At 42.1% G+C, this 23,633-nt stretch overlaps 1 protein-coding gene across 2 annotated transcripts in view; it reads left to right on the plus strand.

Annotated features, from left to right (window-relative positions):
• Positions 1–3,626: 3,626 nt before the first annotated feature.
• Positions 3,627–23,633, plus strand: part of retreg1 (reticulophagy regulator 1) — a 332,731-nt gene continuing 312,724 nt past the window's right edge. The window contains exons 1-9 of one of the 2 annotated variants that reach the window (XM_083992049.1): positions 3,627–3,929; positions 4,549–4,655; positions 6,741–6,771; positions 18,334–18,451; positions 19,054–19,138; positions 19,520–19,642; positions 19,946–20,016; positions 20,503–20,626; positions 20,761–21,332. In XM_083992049.1, coding sequence (XP_083848175.1) covers positions 3,715–3,929; positions 4,549–4,655; positions 6,741–6,771; positions 18,334–18,451; positions 19,054–19,138; positions 19,520–19,642; positions 19,946–20,016; positions 20,503–20,626; positions 20,761–21,287 — 1,401 coding nt within the window. In that variant the 5' untranslated portion in view covers positions 3,627–3,714 and the 3' untranslated portion in view covers positions 21,288–21,332. Of the gene's footprint in view, positions 3,930–4,548; positions 4,656–6,740; positions 6,772–18,333; positions 18,452–19,053; positions 19,139–19,519; positions 19,643–19,945; positions 20,017–20,502; positions 20,627–20,760; positions 22,738–23,633 lie in introns of those variants that run through there. The other variant, XM_083992048.1, reaches the window with a different exon arrangement.

Below are 23,633 nucleotides of genomic sequence, written 5' to 3' on the forward strand. Positions count from 1 at the left end.
ATAGTCTTGCTGCGGTGGCGTTTTGTGATTTTCCCACTCTGGGACCTGTTACCAAAAAAATACAATTTTCAGCCTCCCCCAAAACGCTGTTTCCATCTGGATGAAACTCAGAAACGGTGAAACGTGGATGTGGATTCACAATTACTGCAACCTGTGTCCGTGGACGAGCTCTTAGGGCCGTGATATACTTGCTGCAAACAACGCGGGCACATTTTCAAGTAGGTATATACACAGACTGGCACAGACACACGTGTACGCGTACCGTACCTTCGATCAAGCGGCAAGTATATCACGGCCCTTTGTGTGGCCCAGTAGTCTACAGTCTAACACATAGGCGGCGTTTTGTTTTGTGTGTTTTATTTGGAGAATTTGACATGACATCATAAAGAACTTCTCTCACAGTTCGTCGGGGGGGGCGCGCCTCTGGGGGTCCTTCCTTCCTTCCGAGAAACGGTTTGCAGGTGTCCCAGCGCCTGCTGACATGGGCCACACCCCATCTGTTGAGCTTGCGAGCGATGTGGCTCCCGGGGGATCGGAATCAGGTGCCAGATTTCCTTTCTCGGCGCAAGCCTCCGCCGGGGGAGTGGAGGCTACACCCAGAGGTGGTCGAGCTGATCTGGGGCGTTTTCGGCAGGGCGGAGGTGGATCTCTTTGCCTCGAGGGCGTCAACCCATTGTCCCCTATGGTTTTCCTGGATGGAGGAGGACAGTCCTCTGGGACAGGATGCCTTGGGGCACGAGTGGCCCAGCGTCTTCCTGTACGCCTTTCCACCGCTGCCTCTGATCCTCCCGACGCTGCAGCGGGTCCTTCATCGGGGACATCGCCTCCTCCTGGTGGCCCCATTCTGGCCAGGGAGGCCCTGGTTTCCTCTGCTGCGGAAGCTCTGCTGCAGCTCGCCATGGCGTCTCCCAGGGAGGAGGGATCTCCTGTCACAGCTAGGGGGCCGGATTTGGGACCCCGACCCCTGCTGTCTCCAGTTGTGGGCTTGGCCGCTGCAGGGCCCGACACGCTTCTGACCGGTTGCACTGAGCCTGTCCGACGAACCATCTCGCATGCTCGTGCATCGTCCACCCGTCTCCAGTATGAGTGCAAGTGGAGGAGGTTCTCTGCCTGGTGTGCTGACAGGGGGGAGGACCCCACTTCTTGTCCAGTGGCCACCGTTCTGGACTTTCTTCAGTCTCTCCTGGACGACGGTCGTGCACCTTCCACTTTGAGGGTGCATGTGGCTGCCATTTCAGGGCGGCATGATCTCATAGACAATGCTACCGTCGGGTGCCAGCGGTTGGTGTCTCTATTTCTGAGGGGGGCATTGAGGCTGCGGCCCTCTGTGTCCCCGAGGGTTCCAGCGTGGGACCTCTCCCTGGTGCTGAAGGCCCTGACTTCTTCACCCTTTGAACCTCTCGCCCAGGCTGACCTTAAGTGGCTGTCGTTGAAGACAGCCTTTCTTCTGGCTATCACCTCAGCGAAGTGGGTGGGGGAGTTGCATGCTTTCTCTGTCAGTGAGTCCTGCCTGCGTTGGGGGCCTGAGGGTTCGGGAGTGACCCTGTGGCCTAATGTTGTGTTTCTGCCGAAGACCCTGCCCCGTGGCCATGTCAACCGCCCTATTCACCTGGCGCGGTTTGATCCCCCGGCGGCTGATGATGAGTTGCGTGTTTTGTGTCCTGTGCGGGCCCTGGCTGCCTATATCGGTGCCACTGCACATGTGCGACAGTCGGAACAGTTGTTTATTTGTTATGGGGGTCATAACAGGGGTTGTGCCCTCTCCAAACAGTGCCTTTCTCATTGGATTGTGGACACCATCTCTTGTGCTTACAGGAACAACGGTCGGGCATTGCCGGCGGGGGTCAGATGCCACTCCACACGCGGTGTCTCCACGTAGTTACAACTGTAACTTTAGTTTTATTTGGAGAATTTGACATGACATCATAAAGAAGTTCTCTCACAGTTCGTCGTCATATCTGAAGTTTGACACCACATGGTCTATATAGTCTTGGGTTCCCAGCTCCCTCAATAATGTGCTTGAGAGAAATGTGTCAGAACGGGAAAGTTGCCAGATATGTAAATAAAGTGACATTGCTTGTGTTGTCTGTTTATTATTCTGGAAACCTCGAGACTTCCAGTAAAACACAAGAGACTGTGACTATTTAAAGCTGCAGCAGGTGAAGTTTGACCACCAGGGGGCAGAGAAACAAACCAATTCACTGATCTGCTCGTCACTCGTTCACGATATTCACTGAAACCAGAGTCACATGATCACAGGTCTGAAGTCGTCCGTGTCTGTTTGTCTCATGTTCACCAGACTTTAAACTCTGATTTACACTTCACTCTCTTACTCACTCGCTGGCTGCAAACCTGGCTGAGGCGCCAATCACTGCTCAGATCAGTGTGTGTGTGTGTGTGTGTGTGTGTGTGTGTGAGGGATCTCTGAGTTCATTTACCGTGACAACAGTTAAACACAAACAGGTGACGTCAGACTAAATCTACAGTAGAGACACACACACACACACACACACACACACACACACACACACACACACACACACACACACACACACACACACACACACTTGACGTCAGTGACCTGAACCACAACAAAACAAGCAGTAGCTGAAGTCTGGAGCTGCATCAACTCCAACAAAAAACAGACTGAGAAAGACAGGAAGTGTGGCGATTTGGTTTTTCACAATAAAGTCCTTAAAAAACAACAACATTTTAATGTAATTCAGTACATTTCCAGCCATTACCAAGTTTTAAACAAAACAAAATTTCAACTAACCTAAGTATCAAATATTAAGTAGCCAAAGCTGTGACTTAGGCTACTAAGAATAAAAACATAAGTAGCCTAATCATATTTTTTTTCATACCTTAGACGCTTGTCAGCTGAATTAGCCTTTAGGAGAAAAACCTATATACAATATACCATATGTAGTAGCCGTTTGTCAAACAAATAAAAGTTTCAAATCAAACTTCAAATTATACAAATCAAAGGGCCACTGTTGCACCATGGGTTGTGGTGTACTATGGGAAAAACATAATGTCCAGTTTCAACAAAAAAAACGTGGTTTATTCAACCAGAAAGCGAGGAAACATAGAACAAAGAAAATTCCTGTGCCTCTCCTGCTCCGGTAAAAAACCATTTGCCCACCCAGGTGCATGCTGGTCCCTTACCGATAGCCTACCTATATAATTTCAGGTGCCCCCCTAACGTGCCCAAATGAAACAAAACACAAGTAATAAACAAGAAACACCTAAACTAAACAAATAATAAACTAGAATACTAATAGAAATTTAATCATAATGAAATCAAATAAATTGATTCAGAATAACCAAAACTAAATACTCACTACTAAACTAAACAGCACTAAATACTAACAATAAATAAATAGCTCCAACACCATATTACCATAGCCTATTCATTTCAGGTATCCTATGTTAGTGTTAGTTTTCATATGTGTCATATTATTCAAACATGATTAAAACGTTTTGAAAGCTATACTTTTGTGCTTGTTGGATTATGTTTAAATCCTTAATTTCAGTTCGTGTTTTAATGTTTTTACCAGTTCTGGATAAAGTAGCAGAAATCACTTTCAAGTTTGACCTTTTATTTTGAAAATCCGCACCAGGAAGCGTAATCGTGAGCTCTGCGGCCAACTCGACGCTGGTCTCTGCCGGAGGAGCGGAGCCGTGGAGCGGCAGCGCGGAGGGGGTTTTCCAATGCTGGTGAGCCGGGAAGCAGGAACCGCGGGCGGCGGCGGCGGCGGGGAGGAGGAGGCTGGTGCAGCCGGGGCTCGGGGCCTGGAGGCCGGGGAGGAGACCTCTCCTCCTCCGCCGGCCGGCCGCGCTGGGAGCCGCCTCGCCGGCCTGGTCAGCTGGAGGCAGAGACCGTTCAGGACTTCAGCCCTGTTTGCTGCAGCCAACACGGCGCTCTGGTAGGAACCATGACGCAGGGATATCAGAGCAGAGTAGACACACAGCAGACAATAACTAATTATGACTTTAAAAATGAACCCAAACAGAAAACTGCAATGACTTATAATGACTTTCATGTGGAAAATCTTCACCACTCCTTTATTAGTCACATCATATGTTGTTTGTTGCAGAAAATAAGTGCTTTAAACTGATATGTGACATTAATATCACTAATATCATCATCAAACACAAATCTGAATTTTATTTATTTTATTTATTCACGTGATAACTCTATATTTTCTGATATTTTCAGGGTGCTATGAATGTGTACTAATGTTGTGATATTGTTATGGGCCCTTCCTGCAGACAGAAACTGTATCGTTAGCTGTACATTTTTTTTATGTTGTTTTCCCACCTCTTTATGCATGAAATACTAGAAAAATACAAATATTGATTCATTTTGATTTATTTATAGTGAAAAAAGTAACCGTAATTAAAGCAGCTGTAGATGATGGAGAACTCAGTACAATGTTTCCCTCTGATGTTCAGTAAAAAAATAAAAATAAAATAGAAAATAATGTAAAAAAAAATTCAAAATCAGTGTTAACTTTATTTATTCATTCATTTATTCCTCTGTAGGTTTGTGGCCTTCAGCTCTTTCCGAGCCTTCAGCCTCCTGGCCGTCCTGCTGGCCCTGGTGGTTGTCACGGTGACCGCCAGAGACGTCGCTCGGTCCAAATACACAGGTGACTTTCTTATGGTGTCACTCACAGTATTACAAATAATGCCCTATATACTGATAGATCATTAGTATTAGAACCAATAATAATCAGAGCCGATACCTTTTGATCATCCAGGACCGTATTGTGTTACCTTGACAACAAAGGTCGTAGGCTACTATCCTCTATTTCTGTCCCTGTAATCACATCAACATGCAGAGAAACATTGAATCAGGTCAAAACATCCTCAGTGGTGGTGCATAAACCAGGATATTGATTGATTAATTGAGAAAATATTGATCGGGAATGGGATTTAACTGTATTGGTCAGCAGCAGTGGAGTCTTGTATCCGAGTCCAGCTCAGATTTCCACATGATTTCACCCTGATGGTGACTCGTTAGCCTGATGAGTAAGTGAGTGAGGAGTCTGTCAGAAGATGGTTACTCATTAAGGCTGATGCACGCTACGCTATACGTTCTCAGTCAACGCACACACAATAACAGTATATAGAGCTACATTTTTGTGCCAGTGAGTCAAAAACGAAACTTCAAGCCCAAACGCTGTCAGAGATGAGCCGATACAGGAGCTTCGTTATCTACACAGCATCTCAGGGTGAGCAGCAGCTCTCCTCCTCTGCTGCTGCTGCTGCTTCCCCCATCTTGTCCTCTAGGCTCATATCTCTGCTCAGCAATCTGCACTGTACTGAACAACAACAACAGTGTGTTTCTGATGTTGTGTCTACACTTTGTGTTTGTCCCCTCCCTGTTTCAGCATGACAGTATATCCTCGTAAACAAAAAGACTGTAACCACCCAGCTTTATAGGCACTGAATGGATATTTAGATGTTTGTATTAAAGCTCCATACAGTATAAAGGTAGATGTTTGTGTTAAAGCTCCATACAGTATAAAGGTAGATGTTTGTGTTAAAGCTCCATACAGTATAAAGGTAGATGTTTGTATTAAAGCTCCATACAGTATAAAGGTAGATGTTTGTATTAAAGCTCCATACAGTATAAAGGTAGATGTTTGTATTAAAGCTCCATACAGTATAAAGGTAGATGTTTGTGTTAAAGCTCCATACAGTATAAAGGTAGATGTTTGTATTAAAGCTCCATACAGTATAAAGGTAGATGTTTGTGTTAAAGCTCCATACAGTGTAAAGGTAGATGTTTGTATTAAAGCTCCATACAGTGTAAAGGTAGATGTTTGTATTAAAGCTCCATACGGTATAAAGGTAGATGTTTGTATTAAAGCTCCATACAGTATAAAGGTAGATGTCCATGTGTAGTGTGATTATAAAGCAGCTCTAGGTTCTATATTAATACTGTTAAAGTATCAAAGCCTCAGTCCACAGAGAAATGCACACAGCCTGTATTCAGAAACTGAGCCTTAAAACCAGCCGTCAGGACTTCCTGTCACTGTGTGATGTCACAACAAAGCCCCGCCCCCTCACCACCACATACTGTAGACCCACCATCCATCAAATACTTTGCAGGATTTGGTTTCTCAGAAGAGAGGCTCAGATCCTCCTCCTCTCTTATAGCTTCTCGTGGATCAACATTTCAAAATAAAACTACTGAAAACTGTAAAATACTGGACCATATATATCATATCTCTTTGTTAACACTAGTATCCAGTTACAGTGTGTTGTAAACCTGTTCAAATGTTTGTATAATGCTTATGAATGCAACATTTACAGGATTACATCATAGTTAAATGTGTAAGGGAGCTGTTACTGTATCACTGTTGACTACTAAACCTACTTCTTCTCCTTAGCTTTTAACTGTAAATTATTTTGTTTTTCTTCCTTTAATTCTTTTTCTATTCCTTTAATTCCACCATCTCCTTGGCCGTGGCCTCGTATTACCTCTGTCAAAGCTTTTATGATCATTCAGTTTTCTTTTCTGTTGTGTTTATTCTCCTTTTTGTTGCTTTTTGTCTTTGTAGAAGCACTTTGTGTTGTGTTTAAGGTGCTACAGTATATAAATAAACTTGAGTTGAGTTAAGTTGAGTATTACGGTTTAGAAGAATGATGTAAATGTGACCAAGCAACAACAAAAGTAGTAGTAAAAGTTGTTTCTAGGTGAGTAATATATTTCTTCTTTTTCACAGGTGCTCATTTATGGCGCAGCATGACTGCAAGGTAGGACCCTGAGTGTGTGTTGGTGTGTGTCGGACTTTGCTGCATGTGAACCTTCAACATTTTAGTTTTTCGTATAGTTTGCTTGAGTGGAGAAGTGAAGATGAAGTAAAAGTGTAAAATCCAGGGTTTTAGAGGTGAAATGCTCATGTTTTCTCTCTACTACAGTGTTGTCTTTGAGGCTCATCGCTGTGTACATGACAAACATGAGTAATGCTGGTTGCTGGTTGTGCAGCTGCCTGTGATGTTTACAAACACAAATCAAGCAGATCTGAGTTGTTCATCTCTCGTGGCAGCTTTAAATGTCCTGTTTATTGTTGTAGGACATGTAGTGGTGTTTCTTTTGTGTTTTATGACCTGACTTGTTCTACTACTGTATCTAAACTACAGACAACAAGATAAACCTGGATAAGGGATAATCCAGGTTTGAGAAATCAGGATATGATGTGATGTTTGGCCTTTGCAAACATAACTTGAATCACTGCCTCATGGTTGTCTGCCTCCGCCACAGAGACTAGTTTCCCTTGGTTTCCTCATCAAATACACAATCCAACAACTCCACAACGCTCTGGTGGACAAGTTGTGACCTGCACATTCACCACGCTATGAGATAATAACACAACGTTACTAGACAGAGTTGTTTTAGAGGTAAATTCATGAAAAACCGCTGATGCGCGTTGCCTTCAGGGACAGTTTTTCATCAAGCAGACTCTGCATTTATCTCTAAAACAACTCTGTGTGGTAACGTTGTGTTATTATCTCATAGCGTGGTGAATGTGCAGGTCACAACTTGTCCACCAGAGCGTTGTGGAGTTGTTGGATTGTGTATTTGATGAGTTTGATGAGGGAAACCAAGAAATCCCATGAGCCTCCGTAGCGTAGCTCTGAGCAGCTCACGGCTCTGCTCTGCCGTTCTAAAAACAGCTTGCACCGACAAATAAAGGTAATGAACCTACTGCTATGACTATAGGGATTATGGCAATGGGCCAATTTGCCAAAATGTTGAACTATCCCTTTAATGCGAAGGGATTTCGTTGACCAGTGAAATCTAATCTGTTCATCCTCGAGTCGTAATCAAACCTACAGCTGTGATTCAATGTTCATAAAACATTCTGAGTGTTGCCTCTCCTGCACGCTGAGGCTTCTGGGTATTGTGGTGTTTTAGACCTGTTTTACTAGAGAAGACATAAAAAAACAGATTTTCAGAAGCAAACAGATGCAAAATTATGACGAAGGACTCTCTGTTCTGCTTTGTGACTCTGTTTCTCTGTGACCCCGCCCACTCAAGGTTAACGTGGACAACAAAGAGATTATTTTGCCTTCAGCTCAACAAAATGCCTTTCTCACATATATCAGCTCCATATCAAAAAAAAAAAAAATAGAAGTGTGCTGAACATTCAGGGCCGATGTCAACATCCTGAGTCTGGACCTCGGCCCTGCAGAGCTTGATCGCTCACACATGACCGTCTAATCTAATCCCACTGCTAATATCTGCTCTCGGACATTGAAACCAACAGTTTTAAGACACAAATCAGACGCTCACCGTGCGATACACAAGTGTTCACGCTAGTTTTTGAAACGATAAGTCGGTCTGAAAGGAAAATAAATGTCAGTTTGAGCTGTACATGTAAAGCAGTGAGTAGATTCAGCAGTGATTAAAGTGATCATCATCTGCTGTGCTGGTTTATACGTCACTCTGAGATAAACCCCCCCCTACCCCCTCCCAACGCCCACCCTCTCCTCTAACGACAAGCTTGTGACTCTTATGAAGAACTGACGCAGTGTCCAGATCCTGGTAAACAGATTGATGGACCCATGTTGGCAGCAGAGTGTGTTTGTGCTGTTTCAACATAAAGATGTTTGTTATAAATAGGCAACATTAATGATTCAATCAAGAAGTTTGAAGTCACAAATTTGCAAGAAAAAACAAACTTTTGGAAAAATAGGAAGGACACACACATCTCTACACTTTGCATCATGGTTGGAGACACGCCGGCAACATAAAGATGTGGTGATTTGGGGTTAAAATAACAAGAATGTCCCTTTTACCAAATCCATCTGACAAAAAAACAGAGATGGACAAGAACTTCCACTGCAGAGATAAAAGTAAAACAAACCTGCACATCTGTCCAACTTTGCAAAATGTAGAAACACATTTCCTTCCTTGATAGAAAAAAAAAAAAAAAATTCAAACATTTTAAAGGTCCTGTGTGTAAAATGGGGGCGAAACCATGACATCTAGTGTTCAGATTCTATATTGCAGCGGCGCTCACTCTTTCGTTCGCACTCACCCCTCCCATCGGCAAAGTGACGGTGGCCGACAAAAAACGTATTTACCACGACTGGGAGTATTTCAGGAGCATGGAGCGATGAGGTGAAGATCTAAACCATTTTACGATACGTCTGCTGTTTCCTCCTCCTTCCTCTTTCCTTCTGCCTTCTTTTTCGTTGATTTATTTATGAACGCAAAACGTGCAAAACAAGCTCTCTGGTTGGCTGGATTTTCCATTCGGGCTGCCGTACAAACATGGCGGCACAAGATGGTGACACTCTCTAAAGCAAGACCCTTGTTATATGTATATATAAAATAATAATTATAAGGCTACGAAAAACAAACTAATTTTCTTTTATAGTGATTATACACTTATACAAATATATTCATGGGTAGTATATTCAGATTTTCACCAATAAACCTTGCCAAATATTACACACTGGACCTTTAAAGCAAATTCATGTGTTTTTTTTTCTTGTAAATTTGTGATTCTCATTTTTTAATATCTTGAAAGACCTGATACGCTGTTAAAGGAGCATGGTGCTGGTGACAGAGATTATGATTGTTAGACAAGAATCAATGTGTTGCAGTGACATTTGTAAACCCCATCAATGTGGCAGTGTGGCGCCCTCTCACCAGCATCTAACAATACCCTACATGTGAGGCGTTCAGGGAGCACTGATATATTGTTGTGTCTAACAATCTGTCTGTGAGGCGTTCAGGGAACAAGGGGCATCCTTATTCTTTCTCGCTCTGAGGAATCACACTGCAAAAAACTAGGGATGCACCGATTATTCGGTAACCGAATATATTCGGCCGAATATTGCAAAAAAAGCAACATTCGGCCTTCGGTGGAATAAGCGCAAAGCAAGGCCGAATATAAAAAAAAAAAAAGTCTGATAAATACGCGATCGCGACGATCGAAACGGCAGCTTAAACCCCAGCTTTATTAGTGACTCCTACTGCTGGAAAAACAACAGCAACAAGAGCAGTGGGGGGAAGCTGCACAGCGACCGCGCACCGTTGCTCGCGCTCCAAGAGCCCGGTGCGTCCTGTCTGCGGCGGAGACACGGCCACTGAGAGGACTGAGTGAGGGGACCGTTCCTTATAACGCGCCTTTTAATTAATCATTTAAAAATCAAACACCCTGAACAGCATGCTGAGTGTGAGAGGGAGAGACGGCTGCAGCAGTTAAAACGAAAGTTCCTCGTCCCAGCCTGTCGCCCACTCCGTCCGTGGCCGACGTCTTTTAAAACAGTGTTTCCCAACCTTGGGGTCGGGACCCCACGTGGGGTCACCTGAAATTCAAATGAGGTCGCCTGAAATGTCTAGTAGCCTAATTGATTAATTAAAAAAAATCTGACCAAGAAAGGTTAGGAACCACTGTTTTAAAAGACACTTGGGTTTTTTTGGAATGTAGCCTACTTGCATAGATCTTTCAGCACTCACAATGGGCCGATATAGGCCTAAATGAAAAACTTTATATAACTTGTTGTGCTTTTTTGATGAGCAACAGCAACTGGAATATTCAAAAACTGTCAGAATAGTCAATAAACATTTACTTTCTTTGAAAATTAAGTTAAAAAAAATATTTTATTTAAAAACTTTATAACCACTTTCGGTATTCGGTATTATTCGGTTATTCGGCCAAGCGTTTTGACTTTATTCGGTATTCGGCTTCGGCCAAAAAAATGCCATTCGGTGCACCCCTACAAAAAACTCAAAATCTTACCAAGAATATTTGTCTTATTTCTAGTCAAAATGTAATTTCTAGTCAAAACAAATCTCATTATACTTAGAATAAGACTCGCCACATTAAAAAGTAGCTTTTTACTTCTTTCAAGCATATTTTCACTTGAAATAAGTAGAAAAATCTGATAGTGGAGCAAGTTTTTCTTTCTTATTACGAGCACAAATAATTAGCTTTCACTGATTTCACAGATTTTTCTCCTTATTTCAATTGAAAATTTGTTTGAAACAAGTGAAAATTATCTGAAAACAAGTCGATTTTTAGGTGATGAGTCTTATTTTAAGTGGAAAGGGATTAGTTTTGACTACAAATGAGACATTTTGACAAGAAATAAGACAAGTATTCTTGGAAAGATTTTGAGTTTTTGCAGTGCAGGCTCATCACAGGTTCGTTCTGCCCTAATTTGCATATCTACTATGTGTAAATATCTGTGTCACTCTCTGTGACATTTGGCCAGCAGGGGTGGGACTGTGTTATTGTCACCTGCTGTCGTCTGTCAGAGGTGAGGTGACTTGTGGGTAATTGTGCATCAGGCTCAGAGCAGGTTTCAGGCAAAAGCTCGTGGGAGATTAGCTGCTGACCCAAAACGAGAGCTGACAGCTGTTTGCACCCTGTTGTGTTTGTGTGTCTGTGTGTGTGTGTGTGTGTGTGTGTGTGAGAAGTTGAATAACATATCACTCAAGTGTTTAATTCTGTTTGGACGACCTGCTGGAATCAGGCTGTTTCCTGTTTTTCTTTCTTTATTGTGTCTTAAAAACTTTATTTACAGCCTCAGAACGTAGCCTAACTCCTGAAATTTTAAGTTGAATTAACTTAAAAATACAGATTTTTTTTTATTTTATTTAAATAGCAGTAATTGTTTGTATTGATTCCACTAAATTCCTGTGCGATGTTTTACAGTGTAGGTTGCGTCACAAAGATCTCAACATAAGTAGGTCGCTTAGAATAAATTAAGTTATGATCAACCGTCATTTTTAATAGGGGATATTTAAAAAAAGTGAGAACATGAGGATTTACGTCATGTGACTGTGTGTGTCTATGTTTGTGTGTGTGCGTGTTTATATGTGCGTGTTTGTGTGTTTTATGACACTGGATTCGAGGAAAGTCTCCGCGCTGCTGTTTGTTCCCACAACAAACACAAAGTGTCTCAAGAGTTGTGAAACCTGAGCACAGTGTTGTGTGTGTGTGTGTGTGTGTGTGTGTGTGTGTGTGTGTGTGTGTGTGTGTGTGTGTGTGTGTGTGTGTGTGTGTGTGTGTGTGTGTGTGTGTGTGTGACTCAGCTGTTTCTCTGCAGCCGGAACTGATCCGGAGGTGTGTCTGAACCAGTAGAGCCAATCAGACCCATGGACACAGAGAGAGCGAGAGTGTGTGTATGTGTATGTGTTTCAGAGGGAGCTCTGTGATTGGACAGGAGATCGACTGGTGGAAAACGACACGGAAAAGCAGCTGGGAGTGTGTCATCACAGTCAAATGATGTGAAGTCACATAAACAAGAGTCAGTGTGTGTGTTTGTGACTCTTCAACATGAAGTCAAACATGTTATGTTATGTGCTTCATTCTGGAGAAAAAACATCATCAAAAAGTTTGTCACAGAAAATGAAACAATTTCTAACACTGTGTGACATATTCCAAATCAAATAAAGCTTAAAACAGTGTCATGGTAACAACCATCACCTTAAATACTGTAAAACACAGATGAACAACAACAAACCGATGGAAATAAGACACCATGTTGGACAACACAGTTACTACAATAACAGTTACTGTTGCTGAGCAGGAGTGCTTCCAGTACACTGAGCCGCACCGCCATTACAGCACATACACAAAAACTGTGAGTCCACATATGATTATTACTGATGGAGGAAGAGGAACAACTGAACATAAGACACAGAACAGGAGAGAGAAGTTAGTGTTCTATGTATCAAACAGAGGGAGTCAGACACAAAGACCGATTAAAGAGCATCAGAGCTGGGAATAATAAGAACAATACCAACAGAACCCAAACAACTGAGGCCAGGAGGAACCACAGTGAGATTTAAGATGCGATTTAAGGAGATAGAAATAATAAAAAAGGATGTAAAGCACTAAAACAGCATGAAGCTATTCAATGAAATTAAAACAATTAAAACAAATGAAGGCATTAAAGCAGAAAGAAACAAATAAGATCAAGTCGGTTAAATAGTGCAATAAATAAGGGCAAAAAAAAACATGAAAGGAAATAAATACGATGGAAACCAATTGAAAACATCTATAAAAACAGTGGAGTGATAGGCAACTAAAACGAAATAGAGTTATAGATATGCTAAAATAAGGAATTAAAGATGACAGAAAAAGCGAGAATATAAAAGTTGACAGGAAGTGACTTAAAACGTTTTGACTTTGACTTGTTTTTGCCTCCTTTCCTCCACTTGCTGAATTATAAAAACGGACTGACTCATTCAGTGCATCCCTTGTCTACTGAACATTATTTACCAAGTAACTATGAGCCATCTGTGCAGCACCTGAAAGCTACAACTTGTGCAACTTCTAAGAAACATCCACCAGATATACTTTCACCATGATGTAGCTATCATGTGAACACTGTAAAAAATGTTTTGTCCCTTGATTCCAGTTTTAGGGACATGTTCTCAACTGTAGGACACTTATGTCGTTATTGAGAGAAGTGACTGAGAAAATGAAGATTTATTAAGTGAAATAACCAGATATGGTCAATAATAGTGACTTATCCCAAACAAGAATGAATGGGATACACAAGCCCCTGGTAAAAGGGTGCCTTGTTGCCTTTACGCTTTTACCATTTTTGCATAAATTAAACAAGATATTTATAAGATTTTGCTATCGCTAAATAGCCTAAGTAGCCTAAGCATCACAAGCTTTTGACAGTACAGCATCAACCACCAGCTATCCTCAGCTCAGTTGGACTGTCTCGCGGCTGAAGCTCTTGATGAGCTTGGTAACTACCTGTAATTTCCTGCAAAGGATTAATAAAGTATCTTTAACTTTAACTCTAACTTTAACTTAACTAGACTGTGTAGCTTCATATTTAGCACTGATCTCAGGGTGGTATTGTCAAACTTTTCCTTTGAGATTTTAGAAAATACCGTCATCAACACTCAAACAACACTGTCAGAATGTGAGACACACATGTCCCCTCTCGTCTGTCGGGCCATGCCATGCCACTGACACAAGAGGAAGCGTTTTTGGGAGGCTGATGGTATTGGGCTAGTGGTGGTGGTGGTGGTGGTGGAGGAGGGTGTTGCTGTTTCTACCCCCCTTCACCCCATCCCTCTGTCCTCCTGATGGCTGCCCGTTGGAATGTAGTGTGACCAGGTTATTTTTAGAAGAGGCTGCTTGAAATACTCCAACCGGGGTTTCAATGAGGATAAACACAAGCTGCTTTCGCGCCGTGTGGCACGTAAAACTCTGAGTTTGACTTGAGCGTGAATTGACCGAGAATCTCGAGTTTGTCACCGCTGGGAAAGACAAGTTGTAGCCATCTTCCGCTTTGCCTTTTACCTTCTGCATCGTATTTACTATCCGGTGTTTGGCATCGTCAACATTGTTCCTGAATCTTCTGAAGGTACCTGAAGCTCTTGAGATGTCTCCTGAAGATCGTGGGGCAGGACTGAGGTATGACTGTGTGTTCTGGGGAAGAAGCTGGCAAAGACTTTGAGGAAGGGGCTTGTTTCTTTTTGTGTCAGCTCACTGACATCCCATGGAAAATATTTCCTTTTCTTCATTGCAGGTTTTAGACCTATGGACCATTTTGATTTTATTTGTCCAGGTTGGAGGTGAATTGAAAATAATTTGCTGTATTCGAACATTTTGAAGCAGTCAACAGCAACATGTCTTTCCAGAAACTACTTATAATAAAAGAAATCGCTTTGAGAGGCACAGTGGTAAGAGAGGGGTTTTCAGCTAATTAGACCTGTCATATTAGGGATTGCTGTCTTGTTTTTGTGACTGGTGTTTGGACTTGTTTTAACATCAGATCAGAGGAAAGTGGTTCACACCTAAAATAAATCTAGTTTTACCACATTTGACTCAAATTTTAAATTTTAAACCAAGTGGATCAACAACACGAACGTCACGGCACAGATCTTCTTGGAAAGCAGTACACATTTTCGATTGCGTCATCACTCCCCGTCCGTCTTATATTCCCTGCAGCATTTGGCATCAGCTCATATGATAACTGGCCTTTTGCTTCAACTGTAAACTGGATAACCCGGGAGTCACACGTTAATCTCCGCCAACTGTATATGTGACTGCACACAGAACATAAACAGGTATTAGTTGCATGGGGCAGAGGCTTCCTGTGGTATATACCCACACAGACAGGTGGATAAACATATTTACACCACCCCTCTTGAGTCACAAGTGAAGAGCCGGAAAGTTTTTGCAGCCATTCCTCGCATTGTTCGTCTCGCTCTATTTTTAAAGTGCCGTCACTGGGGCTTGTTAGAGGCTCAGACATATGCCGCTTACTCTGTTATTTCAGGGATTATTGACTGGGTAAAAAAAAAATAAAAACAATATCTGCCCAGCAGCTGTTCATGCGGTGCTGGCCGTCCTCCTTCCTCTGTTGTCGCTGTTGTCAAATTCCCTGTTGAAAGTTTGACATTTTTCTGCCTGAGTGATGACTGGACTTCATACTGTGGTGAAGAGGCTTCTCCGAGTGATTGACGCAGCAGTGGACGATGGTGGTCTGTAATGGTCTGGAGCAACGAAATATGATATATCTGCTTCTCTGGACTCGACGTGTTTGTGGAGCTGTTGCAGCATGTGACAGGAGGTCAGAAAAATGTTGGGATTTGCAACCTAAGTGTGACAACATGACAGTTATTCTCCTGGAGTTGTGCAAATGCCCATGGATAAAACTCTAAACAGAACACTGATTAAGATAGTCTGAACTGATTAAAGAATATACAGCTATCATGACATAATGAAAGTAGTCACTAGTCTTATTTGGAATCAGGTGCATCTCTCTCTGAAAGCCGGACGGTGGTTCCAGGTAAATTTTGTTTGCGGTTGTCTTTTAGGTTGGACAGTTGGCGCAGTTGGTTGTAGATGATGTGGTTCATGAGTTTATGGGAGATGGTTTCCAGCTGGTCCACTCCAAAACTGAACTGTAGATGAAACCATCAACCGGATCCACTCAACACGAGTAAATTCACCAACTGCAACCAATAGAGTGTTGCTGCCGTTGTTCTTTTCAGAGATAATCAAGATTTTAGATTTTATTCAAATGCAGTTCAGTGGTTCTGCGTGATTCTGTGTCTTTATTACCAAAACTACCCAAAAAGGGGTCGGAGGTGACGTTTTAAAACTTGTGGAAAGACTTGTGAGATGAGTTTACCGGGATGACTTTGTTAACGTTGTGTCTCACACTGTGTTCCCAGATGTTAGAGCCTAAATTTGACGTCGCACGAAAGTTGACCACAATCCTGTTGAAGAAATCGAAACTTGTCCTGTCGTTGTCAGCAAGTATAAACCTTCAGAGGGTTTGAGGCTAAACGAACATTTCTGGATACACCTTCTATTAATGATTTAAGATATGACCTAACTTAAAATTAGACGTAATTTAAACTGTTTACCATATTCTGAACATCTGCAAATTTTCATCAGTGCCAGCAAACCAGTAGGGGTCCTCCAAGAAAAGAGTTTTTGACTTCACCTCTTTCCAGGAACACATATGTCTTTCGTCGAATGGACCTACTTACCCTATCCATCCGTTGTTGCTATTATTGCTTCACGGTATCAATATCACGTGCCCGACCTGTCATGTTTCCCTGGAAACCAGCCTCGTATAGGGGCATGTGCCTGGAAGTCGAGAGGGGAGCAGTGGGGTTGACTTTTTCGTCACAAGGGTTATGTGGACGAGGTTGGGTGGGAGGGGCAATGGTTGTATATGACAGTGGTTCCCAACCTTTTTTCCTTGAAGCCCCCCCTGCTTTTGTCCAAAACAAGCCAGCTTGGGAATTGGTTCTAACTGGAGCTACTACAGTAGGAGTAGTAGTAGTTGTGAACTGGAAAAAAATGACACCTTCATATGACAAAACTCGCATTGGGTTTGGCTTTGTTAACACTACAGTTTTGATATCAGAGATCAATGGCTCAGACAGGTTAATCAGCTCATCTGAACTCTGATTGGTGGTTTGGAGGCTCTTTCAACAAACACATCAAATGCCAAAGCATTTCTTTAAGATTTGTCTGCAAGAGATCTACTGTACATGTTGAATATGTCAGGAACACCACAACAAATCGACTGTTCACTGATCAGAGTTCACTTCAAGGTACTTTTACCCATTGACACCAAAACCTCCACACAGTGATGCTGCACATTGATGTAATTCTCCAGTATATCTGTTGTTAATCTGGTGCTTAACATTCACATCCTATTCACCATCCTCGACATGCTAATACCACCGTAAACACAATGATCATATTGTTTTTAGTTAGCTGGGGAACCTCACTACCGTGTTCACTTTCAAGAACCTGCCCGGCTGTTGTAGTAACGAGATCTCCATGGTGATTTCACACCAGCTGTTTCCAGGACAGCTGCGTTCACAGGACATGTAGTTTCCATCCTCTGTTGGTCTTATATTTAGTACATTGTCATTTAATATGATGGACCCTGTCGAGGCGCTTACCTAGACCACTCTCACACTGAAGGTTTGATTGGTTCTGGACGTTTGACTCAGTCAGAAAACAACTTGGGATTTAATCTTCTTGAGTCTACATGTCCTCTAAACCTGCTGGTTTCCAGCAATATCAACTGGTGGCTGAGAGAGGAAGCCCTCATCTCCCTCATCTATTTATCGCACATTACCTACACAGGAACCACATGGGTTCCTTTTTATAGCTGTTTTATGTGAAGTGAGCACGAGGGCTGATAGTGGAGCTTAAATGGGAGATGATTTTAAGGAAGGGGAAAGTGTCATACCTCACCAGGTGGCCCAGAATCCCCAGCAGTACCACAGGAATGGAAAGCATCTGCCACCTGTCCGTTCAGTCATCACTCAAGTTTTACTGTAGGCGTCTTAATTTAGATTTAGATATGACATTTGCGCTGAACTGGCCTTTTTTTTTTTTTTCTTGGACTGAATTTTCATCAATGACCTTCCACCAAATGGAATCCAAAGCCTCCTCTTCAATTGCGTTCTTAGTCAAGTCAACTGATTTTATTTTTAATGCAGAGTCACCACATGTTGTTTCAGTCAGATCACTGTTGCCACAGGAACAGCTTTAGGTCAGGTGGCCTCAGAGTCCTGGAGGAGGAGAAACCAAGTGAATGAATTTATTTTGATTGGTCATCAACTAACAAGGTGATTATATGTCAGTGCTGCCTGTGTCTGCTGCCTCAGAGTGACCAAACAAACTTAGTTAATGCAACTTTAAGTGATGAAAAAACTCCCTACAGCTTCATCAATAGTCAAAACTAATCATCAACCCATCTGCCATCATTTCAGACCCTTTCAGACACTGTCAACATGCCTTTTCTTAAAGATGACTAACGTTGCCGTCTGTCTTTATTTCCCTGTAGCTGGGAGATCATTGACTCAGGCCAGGAAAGCCGGTCTGGGACTGGACCCCAGCTCAGCGACTCCCTCAGACTTTTCCTCCAGGAGACATCGGCTTTCAAACAGCAGAACCCGGGCAAGGTGAGGCAGAGACGGCCGACGACCCCAGACTAACCTCAGCTGCTCACTGAGTTACAGTAAAGTGGAGGAGCAGGTGGTTTTCAGGATTTCTGGAGGTATTTTGAACATTCAGATACAAACTGGTTTCATCAGGTCCAGGAACATAGGAAGCTGGAAAATCATGTAACCCTTATAGCAGGAGAATTTTATTTCAGTTTGATAGTTCATAGGGAAACTTCACTTAATTATAAAAGATAGAAAAAGTTTAATGTTGCAACATTATGGGCTGAAAAATACATTTTATTTTTGTAATATTGTATTTGTTTAAAAGAAAATTAAATTATCAAACTTTTATCCATCTTTTATCATATGAAGTTAATAAAGAAACTGGTCTTGATGATGTGAAATGAAGCCAGGAGGTGAAAGGCTTAGCTTAGTTTAGCAAAAGAACTAATACACACACAAAAATGTTGAAAGGACAATTTGTAGTTGTGGTTGGGGAAACAACAGTATTTTCCACTGTTCGTCCTGATGCTCTCTGGACAAACAGTATCTGAGAATAGAAAATGACGACGTCAGTATAAATATTTACCATCATTCTCCTCGGTTACCTTCTCTTGTAGTTTTGTCTGCTGGTTTGCAGCTTGTGCACCTTCTTCGCTGTCCTAGGACGCTACATTCCAGGGATTGTCATCTCATATGTTCTAGGTGAGTCTTCAACACTTACTTGAACTAATCACTCATATTAACTGTGAGACATTTTAACGAGAGATATTGTGGTGGTCTTATCGGCTGAGTAGACACATCAGAGCAATCAGCTGATGGACTCTCAGTATTGTAACTCATTATCACATCTACTGTATGTTTAAATGGTCTTTATTTATTATTATGTGTATTGGTTGTGTTGTGTTGACGACTGGTGGGGAATTGAACTGATGACGATTATGAGGAGAAGTTATTATCAAACGCTGTGTCCCAACTTGGTTAGCAAACTGACTGACTCCTGTAAATAGAGTTAAAATGATATTGTGGTGTGTTTTTATAGACAATAGGTGAACAGTGTTTCTGTAAACACACCTCTCTCTGCAGTGTTGGGCGTCTTCCTGTGGCCTCTAATTTCATCTCATGAGGTTGGTTTGTGGCTGGAGCCAGTTCTGCAGAAGCTGGACTTCGGCCTCGGGGAGTTCCTTCAGAAGATCAAAGAGAACCATGGTAAACATTACATACATGTACACTGTAAATACTACATGTGATACATAGTAAAGGTTCCATATTAAAAATAATTCTGTGTTTTATCTGAAGTTTTAATCTATAAGAAGATATATTGGTAGTTTTAAGAACCAAATTGTAGATCTCCTCTCTCAGGAGCTCTTTACAACAGGTCTGTGAGGTTGACCTATTGACCACTAGTGGTGGCTGACGTTCATACTTACTCCAAATGTGAAATTAATTCATTTTCTCCTTTATATTCACCCAAAGTTTCTCCTTCACTCTGTATCTCTTTCATATTTTCAGAGAAGAGGATGATGAAGGCTGAGGCCGAGAAGGAGGGCATCGAGTCGGACCTCTCCTCCATGTTTCCCAAGGTTGGCTCATCGTCTTCTCTCAATCTAATTACGCCTCCGCTGAAGCTAATTGAAATCTATTTCACATGATCCACATCGGCATCGAGACCTGTGCCAAACACCTGTTTACACAAAACATTGTGCTTCCCGCACACAGTCTCAAGACTGGATTTAATCATTGACCCGTTTGTGTAGCTGGAGTCTGAGCTCAGTCTAGAGCAACACATAAAGACGACTGTGCAGTCTTGTTTTCATCAAACTGAGGAATAGAAAAGAACAAAATTAGATCAGTTTTGTCTTTGTATCCGCGGCTCTGGAACAACCTCTGACTCTGATGCATGAATGTGTGCACATTCACATACTTACTGAGAGGATTTCTGTGAGAAGTCATTGTTCATTACCAGCACATTCGTGAATTTCACTTTTGTTGCTGTTTTTAAACTTAAACACCAGGGGGTGCTGTACGACTGTTCATCCCCTGAAACTTTGTGTGTTTCCTGCCCACAGCTTGACTCCACAGTGTGTAAGGAGATGTCTGTATCGGACACAGAAGTGTCTGATGTGACGTGGACGGACAACGGCACTTTCAACCTGTCAGAGGGACACACGCCTCAGACCGAGAACTCAGAGGGTGCGTTTTGTTTTATCATGCACAGTTTCTGTAGCTTCTTTTGGTAGATAATAGAGTCCTTCCTGCAGACTCTGAACGAGTTTTTCTTTCTTCCTGGTAACGTCTCAGTTTCTCTTTTTACCTCATCCTCACAGACCTCGACAGAGAAGAAGCATTCACTGGTGGCCTCCCAGAATTCCCTTCGCTTGACAATGGTGCAACGACCAATGGTGACGATGACGACGACCTCAGCCTCGGCCTTCCCTCGCCTCCACCTCAGCCCCAGCAGTCGATCAAATCCAAGCATACACGTTCTGTTCCTCCTCATGAAGACCAGTCTGCTGACAGAGCACTGGAGCTGGTCAACCAGATGGCGGGAGACTTCATCAGCGCTGCGGTCACAGCTGCCATCCAGGAGAGAATAGAGGCAGCGGTGGGATTCACGGCGCAGAGAGATGACCCGGGGCGGTCAGCGCTGCCGGATACCACCAGGCTGCTGGAGCTGGCCGAGGAGTCGGACAGCGAGGTGGAGGACTTTGAGCTGCTGGACCAGTCGGAGCTGGAGCAACTGGAGGGGGAGCTGGGGCTGGGAGAGAAGCCCCAGACCAAAGAGGAGGCTCAGGCCAAGGATGACAAGACAGCATCAGCTGGATTCTTCACCAAACTCCTCAGACGCCACTGATGGATGAATGGTCCGGTCCACGGAAGAGAAGACAGTAGAGGAGTTGTGTGGGCGGGGTGGGGTCTGGTAACAGAGGACTGCTGGGAGAGAAAAACAGCGTTTCCATTTATCTTTTTCCTGTAGCGCTAACATCATCGTCTCAACACTGATGAGTCGCTTTGATCAGAACCATCGCAGCCTAAAGCCAAGATCAGACTGCTGTGGGAATGAAAGTCAGCATCAGGTGTCAGGTGATGTTTGTTTTATCCCATACAGCATCATCCTGACTAAAATAGCATATAAAACAGAAAAGCTCATTAAAGAGTGTCAGTGGAGGAGAACACATTAATATTTATCCTGTTGTTCCCTGTAGTGAAAATATTCTGTAACACGTTGGGATTGTATCAACTCTGGTGCTGAGGTTTTCAAAACAGAAAATGCTTTTGTTTAGGCAAATAAAACTCAGAGCTTCTACGATCACCTGATCCAACAGGTGACCTTCACAAAACACTGTGTAGTCTGATCTCGGCTTTAAAGGTTGTCGATTGGTTGAAGACTAATAAATATCCAGTTTTTTGTTTTAATCGATTGTTCTGGTCACATTTGTCTTTTTAAACTATCATTGATGATCAATAACATCAAGTTAGCATTTATAAGCAGCATATACACACTTAATAAACGGTTTTATAACACCACAGCTCAGCTACAAACACATGTGGGCATTTTAAGTGTTTATTCATGTGTTTGTCTAATTATTAGTTTGATCCTTGATTAACTCACTGTCTCCTTGCTTAGATTCCGTCAGAGCTTTTGGCCTCAGTTCAAGGCTTTGCCATGGAGAGTGAAGATGTGTTTAAGAAAAACTGCTTCACTGATTCTCTGGATGTAATTTATATTGTATATTATTAGTATATATAATAAATGTCACATGAATTGACCATTTGTTATCTGTTTGTACATTTACAATGCCCTTATACTTATTCCAACTAAATTGTAGTTGGTTATAAAACACTGATGTTGCTTATAAATGTTTAACAGATGGTTAAAATCATGTGATATCAGTGAAAATGTTCTGAACTGAAACTGAAGCTCAAACAAAACCTCCCAGAATTACAATCATCACAACAAACTTAACATTCACTGTGATGCTGCATCATTCACCTAACTACATTACCCAGAATTCCACACACATCAACCTGAATGACAATCACTAGTCAATCAGATTTTTGTTAATGCTCAAAACACTATACTGCAGGTTGGATAGTTGACAATGAAGATCAGAGAGTAGGAAACATTTATTTTTGTATTTTTTCCTTTTTCAGTTTTATATGTTTTTTTTTTCATTAAACAATGTAGTCGAGGAACATTTATTTGACCATGACGTGCAGCAAGTCATCAAACTATGCATGGGAATTTCAGTTTGACACGTAAATATATTCAAACAGAAAATCAGAGTGGAAACAGAGAAAAACGACTTTACATCTTCATCATCCTACATCTTGTGAAAACTGCGAAAACCCAATGTTGATTGATTAGTGTGGGGAAAATCATGATCGTTCAATATGAACTAGTTACACATGATGTATCTGTGAACAAATCAACTGTAGGTGGCGCCACATCAAAGGTAGATGAATGCTGATGATCCTAAAGGCACTAAATGGTTCACACTCACAAAACATGTCCCAAGATCATCCAGGATCCAGACCGTCAAAATTAAACAAGAAGTATTTCATACAGTACTGAAAGTAAAATTACATTTTAGTTTTTTTCCCATTTGCACCTTAAGCACCATTTAAAGCAGAAGAAGATGCCTGAAGAGTTCCTTTAACACAGCTTGTACTTGCACATTGTTTTTATAATAAAGACACGCAGCAATGTTTCAGATATCCTCTTGAATGAATCCTGTAACGCCTTGTACTAGCAGAAGCAAAGATGATCGTATAAGTACTTGTTCATCAGAGCCTGAGAGGATTTTGTAGAGGCTGCTCTTCATCTGTAGCTCATGTAAAATAACAGTATTAGACGACGACTTCTGAACAAGCTGAGGCAGGTTCAGGCTTCACTCAGTAAACACCTTTCTTTAAATTTATCAAACTAATCAAATGGGTCTTTTTTTTTTACGTTTCCACGGACCTTCGAGTTGCAGGTGGGTCAGAACCAAAACACATGAACAAACTGGACTTTGATGTGATTAAACTCCAGACGTCAATAAAATGTTGTAACACAGTCTGTGGTTGTGTTTATTTAGGTAAATAACATGTATTTGTATGGCACTTCTCACAGAGAGAACTCACAAAGTGCTTTACAGTGTTAAAATACAAAACAGTAAATACATACAATGACACAAAAATAGAACAGCAGCTGCCC

This window comes from Trachurus trachurus (assembly GCF_905171665.1).
Source record: "Trachurus trachurus genome assembly, chromosome: 17".
NCBI classification, from domain to species: Eukaryota; Metazoa; Chordata; class Actinopteri; order Carangiformes; family Carangidae; genus Trachurus; species Trachurus trachurus.